The following is a 17,411-nucleotide window of genomic DNA, read 5'->3' as shown; positions in this document are numbered from 1 at the left end:
GGAACACACTCATGGATTGGAAGAATACTGTGAAGAAGTCCATTCTACCCAAAGCAATTTACAGATTTAGTACAATCCCTATCAAAGTACCAATAGCAATTTTCACAAAACTACAACAAATAATCCTAATATTTGTACAGGATCAGAAAAGACTCCAAATAGCTAAAGCATTTTTGAGAAAAAGAACAAAGCTGGAATTACCACAATTCGAGATTTCAAGCTGTAATACAAAACTATAGTAATGAAAACAGAGTGGTACTGGCACAAAAACAGACACAATTCAATGGAACAGAACAGAGAGGCCAGAAATAAACCAACGCTTATACAGTCAATCTATTACAAACGTGAAAGAAATATACAACGGAGAAAACACAGTCTCTTCAATAAATGGTGCTAGGAAACATGGACAGCTACATGTAAAAGAATAAAACCAAACCACTTTCTAAAACCATACACAAAATAAACTCAAAATTCATTAAAGACTTAAATGTAAGCCCTGAGGCCATAAAACTCCTAGAAGAGAACACAGGCAGTAATTTCTGACATTGGCTGTGGCAACAATTTTCTTTGTAGGTCTCCTAAGGCAAGGGAAACAGAAATAAACTATTAGGATTACACCAAAATAAAAACCTTTTGTAAAGTGAGGGAAACAAAACAAAAATGCAACCTACTGAATGAGAGAAGATATTTGCAAAGGATATATCCAATAAAGAGTTAATATCAAACATATATAAAGAACATACAAGACACAACATGCCAAAACACAAATAATCCAAATAAAACAAAGGGCAGAGAACCTAAATAGACATTTTTCCAAAGAAGACATACAGATGGCCAACAGACACATGAAAAGGTGCTCAATTTCACTAATCATCAGGGAAACAAAACACAATGAAATATCACCTTATGACAGAGTCAGAGTAGTTAGTATCAGACAATAAGTAACAAGTGTTGCTGAGGATGTGTAGAAAAGGGAACCCTTACGTAAATGTAAATTGATGCAACCAATCAAAGTAGAAAACAGTATGGAGATTCCTCAAAAAACTAAAAATAGAAATACCATTATGATCCAGTAATCCCACTACTGGGTATTTACCTAAAGGAAGCAAAAACACTAACTTAAAGAGACAGATGCACACCTATGTTTCCTGCATCATTATTTAAAATAGTCAAGATATGAAAGCAACCTAAGTGATCCCTGACAGTTAAATGGATAAAGATGTGGTGTGTACACACACACACACACACACACTCACACTCACACACACTCTCTCTGGAGTATTAGTCATAAAAATGAATGAGACCTTGTCATTTACACCATGGACAGACCCAGAGAATATTATGCAAAGTGAAATAAGCCTAACAGAGACATATACTATATGATTTCACTAGTCTGTGGAATCTAAAAAGAAAAAACCACAATAAAGCAAACACAAACAAACAAGTAGAAACAGACCCATAAACAGAACAAAGTGGTGGTTATCAGAGGCAGGGCAGTGACCAGGCGGAGGTTGCGGGGCATGGACGAAATGGGTGGAGTAGAATGTGTAGGATTCCAGTTATAGAATGTATAAATCACAAGAATAAAAGGTACAGCATACTGTAATAGCACTGTATAGTGACTGATGACAGATACATTTATTAGCACAATATAATGTATACAGTTCAATCACTATGAAGTACACCTGAATCTAATCTAACATTGTGTCAACTGTACAGCATTATAAAAAAATCAGTGGTGCCTGGGTGGCTCGGTGGGTTAAAGCCTCTGCCTTTGGCTCAGGTCATGGACCCAGGGTCCTGGGATCGAGCCCCGCATTGGGCGCTCTGCTCAGCGGGAGCCCACTTCCCTTCCTCTCACTCTGCCTGCCTCTCTGCCTACTTGTGATCTCTGTCAAATTATAAAATAAAATCTTAAAAAAAATAAAAATAAATAAAAAATATAAAAAAAGAAATCAATAAATTATAATCTTTTCAACAACAGGTTTTGAACCAGATTTTCATGTGGAAAAAAGTGAACCCTGATCCTTAACTTATACTATGCACAAAAATTAACTAAAATACCACAGATCTAAATATTAACCATCTAGGAACACTGAAAATAACTTTCATAAATTTGGGGTGATTAAAGACTACCAATGGAGAACATAAGAAACACAAAATGTTAGAAACAATTTCTTATACACTGGACTTCACCAAAATTAGAAATTTCTGTTCTTCAGAACACATCATTAAGAAAATGAAAAAAGCAAGTCCTTGACTACAAGAACAAACCTGCAATACACATAACTGACAAAGAACTTCAATCAACAATAAAGAATTCTTAAAATTCAATAGTTAAGACAATAACCCAATAAAAAATGAGCAAAGATTTTAAAATAGTTACTTCACAGAGAGATGGCAAATAAACATATGAAAAGATTTTTGATGCCATTAGTCATCACAGAAATGCAAATTAAACCACAATAATTGAGCATTGCACACTTATTACATTATACACTTATTGCATTTTTCCCTCTGTAGGTATAACAAACACTGTAGGTATAACAAACACTGGCAAGACTGTGCAGAACTGAAATCATATAAAAATATAAAACTATACAAACTCTTTGGGAAAATGTCATTTTCTCTTTAAGTGGAACATATACACACAATGTGACCCAACAGTTTTCTTTCTATATATTTATTCAAAGTAAATCAAAATAAATTTCAACTCAAAGATGTGTGGGAATGTTGACAGCTGCTTTGTTCAGTGTGTAAATGGATGAAGTGTGATACTAATCAGATAATGAAATATCACTCATCAATGAAAAGGAACAACCAATGGTATATGCAACAACATGGATAAATGTAAAATAACAAGAGTAATGGAAAATGCTAGAGTCAAAAGATTACACACTGTATAATTCCATTGATATGAAATTATAAAGCAGACAAAACTAGTCTACAGTGATAGATCAGTGTTTGGGATTGAAAAAGGGGGTAGGCTTACACAAAAGAACATGAGTGAGCATTCTGGGAATATGGAGATGGTGGTTGTTATATGTGTGTATAAATTTGTCAAAATACATTTAACTTAGCATGAGTACATACTGTTATATAAAAGTTATACTAGGATAAATCTGTTTAATCACAAAAAATTAAGAAGCATGTTTCCACATTAATTATTCAGGAGAGCTTACCTTATTGAGTGCAACAATAAAGGGACATTTTTTGGATTTTAGAAGGTTAATAGATTCAATTGTCTGGGGCTCCAAACCATGCATAATATCAACGACTAAAATGGCAATATCACAAAGAGAACTTCCTCTGTTTCTCAGATTACTGTTGAAAAGAGGAAAAAATGCATAAATAGAAAACTCGAAATTACTCCTTTAAAGAAACAAATGTTTCTTTGTAAAACCTAAATGAAAAAAACAAAATGAAGTACATGCATTAAAAATTTAAGTGCCATTAGCCCTTAATTTGCCAAGTGCTTATCTGACACAGTGAACTGATATCAGCTGCAATAAGTTAATTCCAGAAGTTACTCCAATATTTCTGCAAATTGTACTGGCCAAGTTTTTTGCACTACAGAATATAGCCAAGAGGCGACAGATAAGTTCCACATATAATGGGATTCACAGGAGACATACATACATACAAGTATGTATGCTGTTATAAAAATAATACATACATACAAGTATGTATTAGGATTTGGTTTTTAAAAGTAGAAAAGGTCTCTATAAAAAACAAGTATCCAAAAAAAAAAAAAAAAGTATCCAAATAAATGACTACTTACTCAGTAAGGCACAGATGATGATGGTGATTACAGGGACTACAGTTCTTAAACTACTACCCCAATGTTGATTAATCAGACTTTCTCACTCACTGAACCTTTAGATTTAATGGTTTCTAGCAGTTTGATGCCAAATAATGCAAGTTGCTCTTACCTGAAAGACTCATGACCAGGAGTATCAATAATGAGCATTCCTGGAATTCGTACGTTCTCTCTATCAAACTAGAAAAGGTGGGGAAAAATAGAGAGCTTAAGGAAGCCAAAACAATGAAAGTTCCTTTATAAAAACAATTATTCAGCCATGAAAACTTAAAAACATCACCACTTCCTTTTCTAAATAAATGGTTTTACAACAGTCAGTGAGTCAACCAGCAAAGCACAATAGTCAATATTTTCATTAATCAAAAGGAGTTTGCAGAAGGAAAAACAAAACGAGAAAATATTCTCTTTGTTCAGGTCATAAAACCATAGTGTATTCTAATTTTGAGCAGATTATCAATAAGTAACAAATGACATTAGTCTGAGAGTGATTATCTATAAAAAGGTAACATGAAGAAGAGGTTCTGACTACTTAAAAAATGTATCTAGTCCAACTTTACAGCAATTCTAAACTTTGAAAAATATCCCAAAGTATGTTTTAAAGAAAATGTACTACACCAACCTAAAATATTAAGGATAAAGACTGCCTTATTTAAATAACATCATAAAAACCTGACTTTCTGAACAAAAGTTCTTTAATGAATGGAAAAAAAAATTAAAACATGCCTAACATGGACATTCTCTTTTACCCTAAATCGTGGCACTGACCAGTAACTCTCACACACAATTTTGTTTACTTGCTTATCTACTTTTTGTCAATCTTCAGGTGATTTTTCAAAATCTTATCTCCTGATCTAGGTCAAAGTGATTCAAATGTAAAACATCTCATATTTGTATTCTGGTGATCTTAAATCAACATTAACTGAGCACCATAATTATTTCCACTTCAGTGTCTGGAATACAAACAATTATAATTGTCAAATAAAAGCTATCCTGAGAACTTTAATACAGACCTAATAAAAATCATGCTCTTTATTAACTGTGTTCTAACGTAACACCAGATTTCAAGTTCTGGCAACTGGTGGAATGAGCTGTTATAAAAATCCCCAATGACTAACACACAGAAATACCAGATAAATTATAACCAAGATAAATTTTAAACTATGAATTTGAAAAACTGTAAAAGAAAACTATCCTAAAATAAAGATTTTAAATTACATACTGAAATGAAACTGGAAAATTTCCATATAACTAGAAAACTGACCCAGAACAATTAAACCCAAGATGCAGGAAGGCCACATTACTTATAAAAGGATGAAAACCAGCTTATGATCAGATTTGAAAGGCAGTATTTTATGTGAGAAGAAATGAGAGTAACCTCTAAGATATTTAAGGAAAGAAAATGTGAATTGAGGAAGCCAACTAACTTTCCAGGCTACAAAGTAGGTATGCAAGATTCAAAAACTCAAAGATTATTATTCCCCTTATTCCTTCCTTAGGAATGTACCGGAAAACAAGCTTCATAAAACACAATCTCAACCAAACCCCACCCTCCCTGCAAACTGGAGACAAACTCATAGACCTTTCCTATATACAGAACTAAGACCAGATAAAGAATAAAGAGAAATGCTATCATATAATAATTTATGCTCTGTGTGTCAGTTACCAGTTTTGTTACACCTTAGTTCCAAATTTACCTTTTTTATCTGTTCTGTGATAATGGAACTAGGGAATTTTTACAAGGCTCAGTTCCAAGATTAGAGCACAGTACATATAAGATGAGCCTAAAACATCCTGCTATATCAGACACAAGGATGTAACCAAAGACTACTAAAACTAAATAAAAAAGATTCAGGAGTCAATCACTGGATGAAAACGAGACTGTCTCATCACAAGAATAAATGAATTAAAACACAGTAAATATGTTAATCTATGAGTCTATAGGAAACAAAACAAAACCACTCTTTATAAACATGGATAAAGGGTTTGGAATAACAACATTTTGCAACCTCTAATACACTAAAAGGTAGAGATTACTTTAAAAGTTCCGCCTAAGTAGAAGCGTGTTTCGATTGAAAAGGGATCTAACAGAGGTCTTCTGAGGTAAGGGCCAAGGTTCTATCTCCTAACGTATGTGACACAAAAGTGTTTGCTTTATAATGATTCATTAAGCTTTACCTTAACCTTATGTGATTTTCTTTATTTATTTTGAATAAATTGAGTATCTCCAAAGTAGAAAATATTAGGGAGATAATGAAAATACAATCAATGTGATAGAAGGAGAAGAGGGTCAGGGAGTAAACGGTTTTTCACCATGGAAATCTATAGGAAAAGTGTTAAAACATGCAGGGGAATAATATACTCTAATTTCTAAAGAGCAATTGCCTTTGGGAACAAGAGGAAAGGAAATGAAAAATGAGGGCTCCTATAACATCTAGTGTTTTCTTTAAAAAAAAAAAGATCTTAAGTAAAATAGAACAAAGTGGCACAAGTGTTAATTATGAAGAGTGAGCATATGAATCTTTATACTATTTTTTTCTGTATCTGAAATAATTTATACCTTAATTTTTGTTAGAGATTAAAACACACCAAATACACTGTACTTACATTTTTAATCATCTTAGTCTGTTCATTAATAGCTTCCAGAGGAACATTGGTGGCCCCAATTTGTTGCGTAATGCCACCTGCTTCACCATCTTGTACATGTGTGTGACGAAGCTGGGATGAGACAGCAGATTCAGATTTGTATTTTGAAATATAAAAAGAAGCAAAAGCAGTAAGAAAGTAGCAACCTATTTAATGTAAGAGAACTGCCTATCTGTGTTATGGTTTCTATTAGCTTTTTATAAGGTATTATTCACTTAAATAGTTATATCAATACTAACAGTATTTTCTTACTTTATCTAGAATTTTTGTCTTCCCTGTGTCCACATGTCCAAGTACACAAATAACAGGAGCTCTCAGCTTTTCTGTATTTACATTTTTACTATGTTCGAGCCGCCGTTTCTAGAAATTAAAAAAAAAAAACACAAAATTATTATTTCAAACCTTATCATTATTGTTCTCTAAATTATGTTGCAAGAGAATGCCACAACCTTCATCCAAGTTCTTTGTTGACTTAACTACATGTAATTGCATTTTACCACATAATCTTTACAATCTAATTCCAATTATAGTACCTCTGGACAAAGAGAAACCTGTTAAAATGGATTTCAGGACAGCGCTGTTAAATAGGAGTAAAAATAGCGTGAAATTTTGGCTTCAACTTTCTGAACACTTTTTGTACACTGCTTATTTAATAGAATATAAGAAAATGATCTTGTATTCCATTCAGGGCATATACAGTACATCCTCTAGCTTATGTGGGGTGTTTGTATAAAAGGAGATATACTCTTGCAATCGAACAATTTCATTAAAACTTCAAAACTACAAAATATTTTAACAATTTATTTTTAAACTTTATCCGGTATACAAACACTATAAAACCTTTCAACTGAGAGATGATTTACTTAATCCCCAGCCTAAGATGTCTAATGACATTTCCTACCTTCTTAAGATACCACTCATTAGGCATGAGAAGCATCTCCTTGCATCACAATGCACTTCTGTTATAGCATTTACCTAGATACTTCAGCTTTCTAAGAACCAAATAAAAATACACATGCCAGCAGCTCTTTGAAATGCTAACATTTCCACTATAGTAAATGAGATAAGACTTCCATCAAAATTCTGAAGTAATTTACAAAATATCTTCCATCTAAAAACCATTTTTGTAAAAAATTCCTTACTTTCATTTCTACCACTGGACACTGGATCTTTCTATAGAAAATAGAATGAAAAAACATTTTGGAGTGTTACAAGTCAGATGTGAGTGTTTACTAACAAGGAGTAGTACACAAGAGCTTCATACGCTATGACTCAAATGCAAACGTCATGACCTTAGTTAGGATTTGATATGGTTGAAAACTGTCTTTTTCTCCCACATTTGTTTTATCATTAAAATTTTCTGGAGGGCAATGTAGTAGATTTTAACTCAGAAATTCTACCTGTAAGTATTTGTCCTGAAACAATGACACAAGCATAGAGAAATATATGTGTACAACAGTGTTTGTTCATTGCAGTATTATCTGTATTGGCAAAAATTAGTAACCACTTAATCATCTGTAGCTGGGGATTTTGTAATGAATATTTCCTCAGTCCCAGGGCTGAAAACTATCTGGTTGCAGAGACTTGCTTAGAGACCCCTATCCACAATGAAGATCATTACCCAGGACGTCTGGTTTGGATTTTAGAAAATTATATATAGCAAGGTTTTGGAAACATGAAATTTGTTATGGACTTACCTCTCCCAAATTCATATACTGAATCCCTAACTCCCAATGGGACTGTTATTTGGAGATAGAGCCTTTAAAAAGGAGGTAATTAAAGTTAAATGGGTAGGGCCCTACCAATAGGACAGATGCCCTTACAATAGGAGGAATAAGAAAAATCTTTCTCTGGGCATGCACAGAGTAAAGGCCATATGAAGACTCAGTGAGAAGGCAGTCATCTGCAAATCAAGAAGAGAGTTCTCACCAGGAAACAACCCTGCTGACTCTTTTATCTTGAACTTTTAGCCTTAAGAGCTATCAGAAAATAAATCTCTATTGTTAAAGGCGCCCAGACAAGAAGACACAGATCGCCAATATCAGAACCAAAAGAAAAGACACCACTATTAACCATACAGAAAAAAAGGATTATAAAAGGATACCATAAACAACTGTATGTTCACAACTTAGATGAAACACAATAGTTAGAAAGACAAAAATTACTGAAAATGACTCAAGATGAAAAAGAAAATATGACATAGAGATAACAATATAACAAGAAATTGAACTAGAAATTTGTAAGTCTTAGAAAGACAAAAGCTTTGTTAGTAAATTTTGCCAAACACTTAAAACAGGAAAACAGCCAAAAACAATCTTTCATAAACCCTTGCAGAAAAAAGGAAGAAGGAACACTTTGTGAAGCTAAGGAAGCTAATTTTAAACAGACACCAAAGCCAGACAAACAAATCATAAGAGAAGAAAAGTTACTGATCAATATACCTCATGGGTATAGATCACAAAAACCTCAACAAAATATTACAAACCAAATCTAGTAACATATAAAGAAGATTATACCAGGATCAAGAGGGATTTATTCTAGGAATGCAAGGTTGGGCTTAACATCTGAATACCAATATAACACATCATATATTAGTATTAAAAAGAAAAAGGAATCTCTACACAGAGAAAAGGCACATTTCCATTCATGATAGGAACTATGAACAAATCAGGAAAAGAAGGGAAGATCCTCAGACTAAAAAAGGGCACTACTCTTAACACCATAGTTAACGGTGAAAATCTGAATACTAACCCCCTCAAAGACTGAAAACAAGAGAAGTATGTCTGCTCTTACCACTTCTACTCTGTAACGTACTGTTCTAATCAGGGAAATCAGGCAAAAAAAAAAAGGGGGAAATAAGCAGCAATGATACTGGAAAGTAAGAATTACAACTATCTTTAATAGAGTACATGACATACTGATTATAGGAAATTCTAAGGAATCCATAAAAAATTTTTACAATATAAATATTTCAATAAAGTTACAGGACATGAGATCTATAAAACTCAACTGTATTTCTCTATACTAGAAATGACAAAAATTTTAAAAATTGTGAACCTATTTTCAACAGTATAAAAAACAATAAAATACCTAATAATAAATTTAACAAAAGAATTACATATCTTAAACTGTGAAAACTACAAGACACTACTAGATGAAACTGTAAAAGATCCAAATGAATGGAGAATCAGCCTATTTCCATAGACTGCAAGAATCAATACTACTCAAATAGATAATTCTCCTTAAAATTGATCTATAGATTCAACACAATCTCCATTTAAATCTGAGCAAGCTTTTTGCAGAAACTTTCAGGATGACCATAATATTTATATGGAAAAGCAAGTGACCTGGAATAGCCAAACAAACTTGAAAAGGAATAACAACACTGTAGGACTTCTATTTCCTACCTCAAAACCTACTATTAAAGCTGTAATAATCCAGACAGTGTGGTACTGGCATAAGAGCAGATAATACAGATGATGAAACAGAACTGAAAGTCCAAAACTAAATACTCATATTTCTAAGAATGAATGTAACTGAAAACACAGATGTTAACACAAGTATTAGGATGCAGAGAAACTACCAGAACCCTCAACTGGTGGGAATCTATAATTGTATAGTCACTCTGAAAAATAGTTTAGCAGTTTCTGAAAAAGTTAAACACAAATTTACCATATGATCTGGCAATCTCACTCTTAGGAATATATTTTAAAAAAAATGAAAACACATTTCCATACAAAGGCTTATATGCAAATGTATATAGTAGTACCATCTGTAATAGCCCCAAACTGGAAACATCTCAAATGTCCTCTAGTGAATAGATAACAAAATACAGTATACTTATACAACACTATCTGGCAATAAAAAGGAACAAAATTCTGAAAAAGTCACCACACAAATAAACAGAGTAAGTGAAATAAGCTAGACATAAAAGACCAAATATTATATGATTGAAATTTATAGCAGTCCCCTCCTTATGCAGGGGTGATAAATTCCAATCCCCTTAGTGGATGCCTGAAACTGCAGATAATACCAAACCCTATATATATTTATGCTTTCTCCTACACGTATCTAAGATACAGTTAAATTTAGGGGTGCCTGAGTGGTTCAGTCAGTTAAGTGTCCGACTCTTGATTTCAGCTCAAGTCATGATCTCGGGATTTTGAGAAGCCCTGCATGGGGCTCTGTGCTGGGCATGGAAGCTGCCCCCCCCTTTTTTTTTCTTTTTAAAGATTTTATTTATTTATTTGACAGAGAGACACAGAGAGAGAGGGAACACAAGCAGGGGGAGTGGGAGAGGGAGAAACAGGCTTCCCTCCGGGCAGGGAGCCGGATGCAGGGCTCGATCCTAGGACTCTGGGATCATGACCTGAGCCAAAGGCAGATGCTTAACAATTCAGCCACCCAGGCACCCCAAGCATGGAACCTGCTTAAGACTCTCAATCTCCCTCTACCCCACCCTCCTAAAAAAAAATTAAACTGATAAATCAGGCACACTGAAAGATTAACAATACCTAGTAATAAAATTAAACAATGTTAAGAATAAACTGCAAAAAAGTTGTGAATGTGATCTCAAAGTATCTTATTTTACTGTACTCACCCTTCTTTTTGTGATGATGTGAGATTATAAAATGCCCACGTAATGAGATGAAGTTAGCTGAATAGTGTAGTGTTAGGCTACTACTGACCTTCTGACAATGCAAGAGAAAGAGGATCACCTGCTTTCAGACTGCAGTTGACCACAGGTAACTGAAACCATGGAAAGCAGAACTGTGGCTGGTGGGACTAGGAGGGTGGGGGGGACTGCTATATATGTGGGGCTAGAAATAGGGAATGACTGCAGATTGTAGTGATGAAAATACTTTAGAGTTGAGTTGTGATAATGGATGCACAACTCTACAAATTTATAAAATGTCACTGAACTGACTGGATCAATTCTTTAGTATATAAATCATATCCCAAAAAGCTGCTTAAAAATTTGCTGGATGTAGAGGTCCAGAGCATACTGTTATGTGGAAAAAAAAAGGAATATACTGGGAAGCATGGGTGGCTCAGTCGGCTGAGCATCTGCCTTTAGCTCAGGTCATGATGCCATGGTCCTGGGATCGAGTCTCACATTGGGCTCCTTACTTAACACAGAGCTTGCTACTCCCTCTGCCTGCTGCTTCCCCTGCTTGTACTCTCCACCTCTATATGACAAATAAATAAAATCCTTTAAAAAAAAAAGAACATATATATACAAAATATATTATCTGTTTTAATTAAACATTTTAAAAAACTTGAAGTTGGGGCATGCCTGGGTGGCTCAGTGGGTTGGGCCGCTGCCTTTGGCTCAGGTGGTGGTCTCCGGGTCCTGGGATTGAGCCCTGCATTGGGCTCTCTGCTTGGCGGGGAGCCTGCTTCCCCCTCTCTCTCTGCCTGCCTCTCTGCCTACTTGTGATCTCTGTCTGTCAAATAAATAAATAATACAATCTTTAAAAAAAACAAAAAACAAAAAAACAAAAAACTTGAAGCTCATGTACAGAACTATGCACAAGCCTGGGAAGTGAAATAATGGGGAAACTTCTTTCTGCTTTATACTCATTGTCTTTAATCATCAAACACATTACAAACTGTCTCTTACACATTGGTACAGAACAAGGGAGTTGGCCGGAGTAGGTGCTATGGGAAGCAGCAGTTACAATGGGGAAGAAGGGAGGAGAATGCCACTGGTATTTAGTGGGTGGAGGGCAGGGATACTGCTTACCATCCTAAATGAAGACGACTGTCCCCCCACAACAAAATTATACAGCCTAAAGATGTCAACACTGGCAGGGGTGAGAAATCCCAACTTACAACAACAGACTTTCTTAGTCCTTTAGAAATTCAGAAAATGTATCCCTTTAATAGACTTTACAGAAGGGTGAGGCAACCACTAATACATAGGTTATCAAAAAAAAAAAAAAGAAAAAAAGAAAAAAAAAACTGAAAAATCAGAAGTACAAATGAAAATAATTTTTAAAAAAGGAAAGCTAAAATAGTTTTTAGCTTTAACATCCTTAAGCAAACCAGTTTTTAGTATATTATCTATACTAAGTTGACATAAAGAAAACTCTCAGGTCTACTACATTAAATAGAAAAAATGTAGTAAGCTCACTAGGTACGTACACTTTGCTAAATCAAAAGATGCCTCATTAACCCATCAAATTTCAATACCCAAAGTCATCAGATGCCTCATAGTGACTAACTTAAAATACACAAGGCAAACACTAGTTTAACTAGTGTTTATGATTACAGGGTATATTTTCAGAATATCTCTGCACACCCTTAAACCATTATTTAAAGAGCACATCAAAATTTGGAGTAAACAAATAGAAACAATGGATCAGTATACCATTCTGACTTAGGTTAAGGGAGTAAGGTCCTTAGGTTAGGTCAATGTTAAAGACCCAATGCCCAACCCAAGGTCATGAATATTTTGTCCTGTTTTTTTCCTAAATTTATACCTTCAGTTTCTTACATCTTTAGCTCTACCTCTGATCTGTTTTAAGATAACTTTTATATATGATTTGGGGTCAGAGACTAAACTCATTTTTTATTAATTTAACTAGCATCATTGGTTGAAAAAGCTATCCTTTTCCCATTGAATTGCTTTAGCATCTATGACTTACCAATATGTCAGAAATATAAGGATTTTTTGGACTTTTAGTTGTTTCATTATCTGCATTATTTGTTCTTATGCCAGTACCACACTGTCTTTAGTTCAGAGAACAGTTCTAATGATCCCAGATGAGAAGTGGGGGGGAAAGAAGTAAAGAGAAAGGGAAAAATAAATACCTCAATCCTCCGTTTGGCTTTGTCATAAGCTCTTTCTTCTTTAGTACGATCATCATCAGAGTCGAATTCAGATTCTGAACTCATTTCTTTACTTGGTTTTTTATCTAACATTTTCCCGGCATCCTTTTCATCTGACACCTTTTCATCCTCTTCATCACCTTCACTGCCCTCACTTTCTCCCTCCTCTTCCTCTTCCTCTTCACTCTCATCTTCTTCACTCTCTTCCTCCTCCTCTTCCTCCTCCTCCTCAGGGTTTTCTTTAACTTCTATATGTATCGTGTTTTCTTCTTTCAGGAAAAAGAAATTTGGAAGTTAAAAATGGAGATTTTCATCAACATTGTAAGACCTTAAAGGGAAAATACTACTAAGGGTGCACTAAGTATGGCAGTAACATTATAAAAACATCATGAATGCTAATTATTTTCATGTATCATAAATGTAAAGTGTTGGTCACATATTTGTTACAATGAAGATTGTCATTTAACAGTAAAAACTTAATATGTGACTGAACCACACTGTAAGGTAGAACAAGAACTAAGGGAGGGGAACACAATACGTAGAATTTCTTTCCATTGGGGTCATTTGCCAATTCTGCCCTTGATCTTAGCCCAAAGACTGAGAAGCAATGGTCATTTGCTGATTCTGAAGAAGGCATGTTAAAGGCTAAGCAGTGTTTAGGGGTCCAGGCACTGGGTCTATTAAAAAGAGTCAAGGGGGTAAGGTAGATAGACATTGAGTAACACTGTTATTGTGGAATGAAGTCCCAAAGAACTGAACACTAGCAATTAGAATGAATAGGAAATAAACAGGACCTCCCCATTATTGGTCAATCATCTCCAGATTCTATCAATTCTAAATCTAGAATAAAATGATTCCATATTGTTAGTTCATTCAGATTCCTGGTGGATATACACATAAATTCTCTCTGGAGAAAGAAAAACACCATCCCTGACGTCAAATTATTCCTGAAGTTTTACAAGTATAATATCTGGCACAATATATGAAAATAACAAGCCATGTAAAAAAAAAAACAATGCACATGATGGAAGCCAGCATGCCCCCAAATTAAGGGATGCCTGGCTGGCTCAGTCGGTTGAGCATCCAACAGTTGGTTTTGGCTCAGGTTATGACCTCAGGGTCATTAGATCGAGCTCCAAGTTGGGCTCTGTGCTCTGGTGGAGTCTGCTTGAGATTCTCTCTCTGCAGTTCCCCCCTTATACTCTCTAAATAAATAAATAAATCTATTTAAAAAGTTGAAAAATGACTATGTTTCTAACATCCAGGGAGCAAAAGATTTAAAAGTTTATAAAGTAAAAACTTACCAAAAAAAAAAAGGAGTTAAACGGAGAATCTAAAACTAGAAAATACTGGAGACAAAACTAAGAACTCAAAAGATGGGCTTAACAGGCAACTAGAAACGCTGAAGAGAAAATTGGTGAACCACAAGACAGATCAGAAAAAAATCTAAAAAAAAAAAAAAAGAAAAGAAAAACAATCTAGAATGGGCCATGGAGACTCAATTAGGTGGAAAACGTAAAAAGACATGCTACACTGATATAATAGGAAGGCATATCATAGGCGCAACTAGAATCCCTGAGGTGAAATAACAGCTCATAACACTATAAATTGATAAAAATATAAAATCATACATTGATAAAGCTCTATAGGCTGAATGAACAACAACAACAACAACAACAACAACAACAAGCTCAACCCTGGCCACATCATTACTGCTGAAAACCAAAGGCACACAAAAACTTTAGGTTGATATCTGACTTCTCAACAGAAACAATGAAAGCTAACACAAGGGAATAATATCTTCAAAATGTTAAAAAGAATTTCAACAAAGAATTCTTCACTCAGTAAATATACCCTTCAAGAATAAAGAGATAAAGGTATTTTTAGAAAAGCAAAAATGGAATGACTCACTAATAGATTCATACTAAAGGAAATTCTAAAAGGTATTCTTCAGGCAAGAAGAAACTATCTCAAATGGAAGATCAGAGATGCAGAATGAAATGAATTACAACAAAGAGCTGACAATATGAGTAAACTTAAGCTATGATGGGATATTAGAACGGGAATTAATATAAATGGGAATAATGAACTGAGAATTGGATAAATTTGCTCATGTATTCTATGGTCTTTGCAGTCTGGAACGAGTGTAACATTAGACAGTGATAGTTCAAAGACCTATTTTTAAAGTCTCTAGAGAAAAAAAAAAAAGTGAAAAGGTATATAACTTCCAAGCTCATGGAAGGAGGGAAAATATGGAATTAAAAAAAAAAAAAATAAGGGGTGCCTGAGTGGCTCTGTCAGTTACAGCTCAGGTCATGATCCCAGGGTACTGGGATCGAGCCCTGCATTGGACTCCCTGCTCAGTGGAAACCCTCCTTCTCCCTCTTCCTCTGCTGTTCCTCCTGCTTGTACTTTCTCTTGCTCTCTCCCCTATCAAATAAATAAAATTTTAAACAAAACAACAATCCCAAACATAGTAAAAAAGTACAAAAAGAAACAGAACCAGTAAGGACTAAATAAGATAACAAAAACTCTTCATTAATTACATAAAGGGTTAAATGTATTGAGCTAAGTCGTCTAGGTAAAATATAAAGATTGACAAATTGTATTTAAAAATCTCAACTAGGGGGCGCCTGGGTGGCTCCGACAGTTAAGCATCTGCCTTTGGCTCAGGTCATGATCCCAAGGTTCTGGGATTGAGCCTCATATCTGGCTCCCTACTTTATGGAGCATCTGCTTCTCCCTTTCCCTTTGCCTGTGCTTTCTCTCTCTGTGTCAAATAAATAAATAAAATCTTAAAAAAATTTTTTTTAAATTAATAAAAATCCCAATTATGTGCTAATCAAGGAGAGAGAGTTAAAATTAGAAAAAGATCCTCCATATTATTTGTTCTGCTCCACAAATAAGTGAAACCATATGATACTTGACTCTCTCTGCTTGGAGGACAAGGGTAGATGGAGAGGAGAAGGGAGTTGAGGGAATTTGGAAGGGGAGGTGAACCATGAGAGACTATGGACTCTGAAAAACCTGAGGGTTTTGAAGGGGCAGGGGGGTGGGAGGTTGGGGGAACCAGGTGGTGAGTATTAGGGAGGGCACGGATTGCATGGAGCACTGGGTGTGGTGAAAAAACAATGAATACTATTATGCTGAAAAGAAATAAAAAATTTTTAAAAAAATTAGAAAAAGATCATATAAATCAAAGCTTATATTGCTATATTAATATTGGATAAAGCATGCTTTAAGGCAAAAAGCAAGTTAGAAATAAAACAAAATATAAATAAAAAACAGAATAATCAGTGAGTCAATTCATCAAAAAATATTGAGAGTGTATTCACCTAATAATACCGCACTAAAATATATAAAAAAAAATTAGAACACAGGGAGAAACAGACAATCTATAATCATGGCAGATTTTAACCCACCATTCTCAGTAAGAGAGAAAGGCAGTCCAGAAAAAAATCTCAGAATAAAAAGACTTGAACAAAATGATGAGCAAATTTGATCAAATAGCTTACCCTTGAACAACAAAGGGATTAGGGATGTCAATGCCCCCATGCAGTTGGAAATCCATGTATAACTTTTGACTCCTCGAAAACTTCACCAACAGCCTACTATATTGACTATAAACCTTGGTAATAACATGAAGAGTTGACTGACCCATGTTTTTATGTGTATTACATACCATATTCTTAGAATAAACTAAACCAGATAAATACAAATGTTATGGAGAAAATCTTAAGGAAAATATATTTACAGCACTATATCGAAAAAAAATCCACATGTAAGTAGACTCCTGTAGTTTAAACCCATGTTGTTCAAGGGTTAACTCTACAGAGAACAAGGACACAACTACTGAGGAATATAAATTCCTTCCAATCACATATTAAACACAGTAATCAACCATGTGCCAGGTTGTAAATTAAGTCTCAACATATTTCAAAAGAGAAAACCATGTATTTCTCTGATCTCAATGAAGTAACAAGAAAATAATTAGAAAATCCCACTTTTATAAATTAAGAACTACACTTCCAGCAATCAGGTAAAATACGTTAAAATGGAAATAAAAAAAAACCATCAAAACTTGTGAATTTGGCAGAAGCAATGCTTAACAAGA

The 17,411-nt window shown here is 34.4% G+C and overlaps 1 protein-coding gene across 2 annotated transcripts in view; it reads right to left on the bottom strand.

The window, feature by feature from the left end:
• The window catches only part of EIF5B (eukaryotic translation initiation factor 5B), a 51,140-nt gene that overhangs the window by 20,522 nt on the left and 13,207 nt on the right, over nucleotides 1-17,411 (bottom strand). The window contains exons 9-13 of one of the 2 annotated variants that reach the window (XM_080831409.1): nucleotides 13,280-13,566; nucleotides 6,716-6,823; nucleotides 6,425-6,535; nucleotides 3,933-4,000; nucleotides 3,183-3,324 (exon numbers count right to left, since the gene is read on the bottom strand). In XM_080831409.1, coding sequence (XP_080687535.1) covers nucleotides 3,183-3,324; nucleotides 3,933-4,000; nucleotides 6,425-6,535; nucleotides 6,716-6,823; nucleotides 13,280-13,566 — 716 coding nt within the window. The remainder of the gene's footprint in view (nucleotides 1-3,182; nucleotides 3,325-3,932; nucleotides 4,001-6,424; nucleotides 6,536-6,715; nucleotides 6,824-13,279; nucleotides 13,567-17,411) is intronic. The other variant, XM_080831410.1, reaches the window with a different exon arrangement.

The sequence above is a fragment of the Martes martes genome (genome assembly GCF_963455335.1).
Source record: "Martes martes genome assembly, contig: scaffold_217, whole genome shotgun sequence".
In the NCBI taxonomy this organism is placed as follows: domain Eukaryota; kingdom Metazoa; phylum Chordata; class Mammalia; order Carnivora; family Mustelidae; genus Martes; species Martes martes.
The sequence above is the reverse complement of the archived record's forward strand: the minus strand, read 5'-3'. Positions and strand labels throughout refer to the sequence as shown.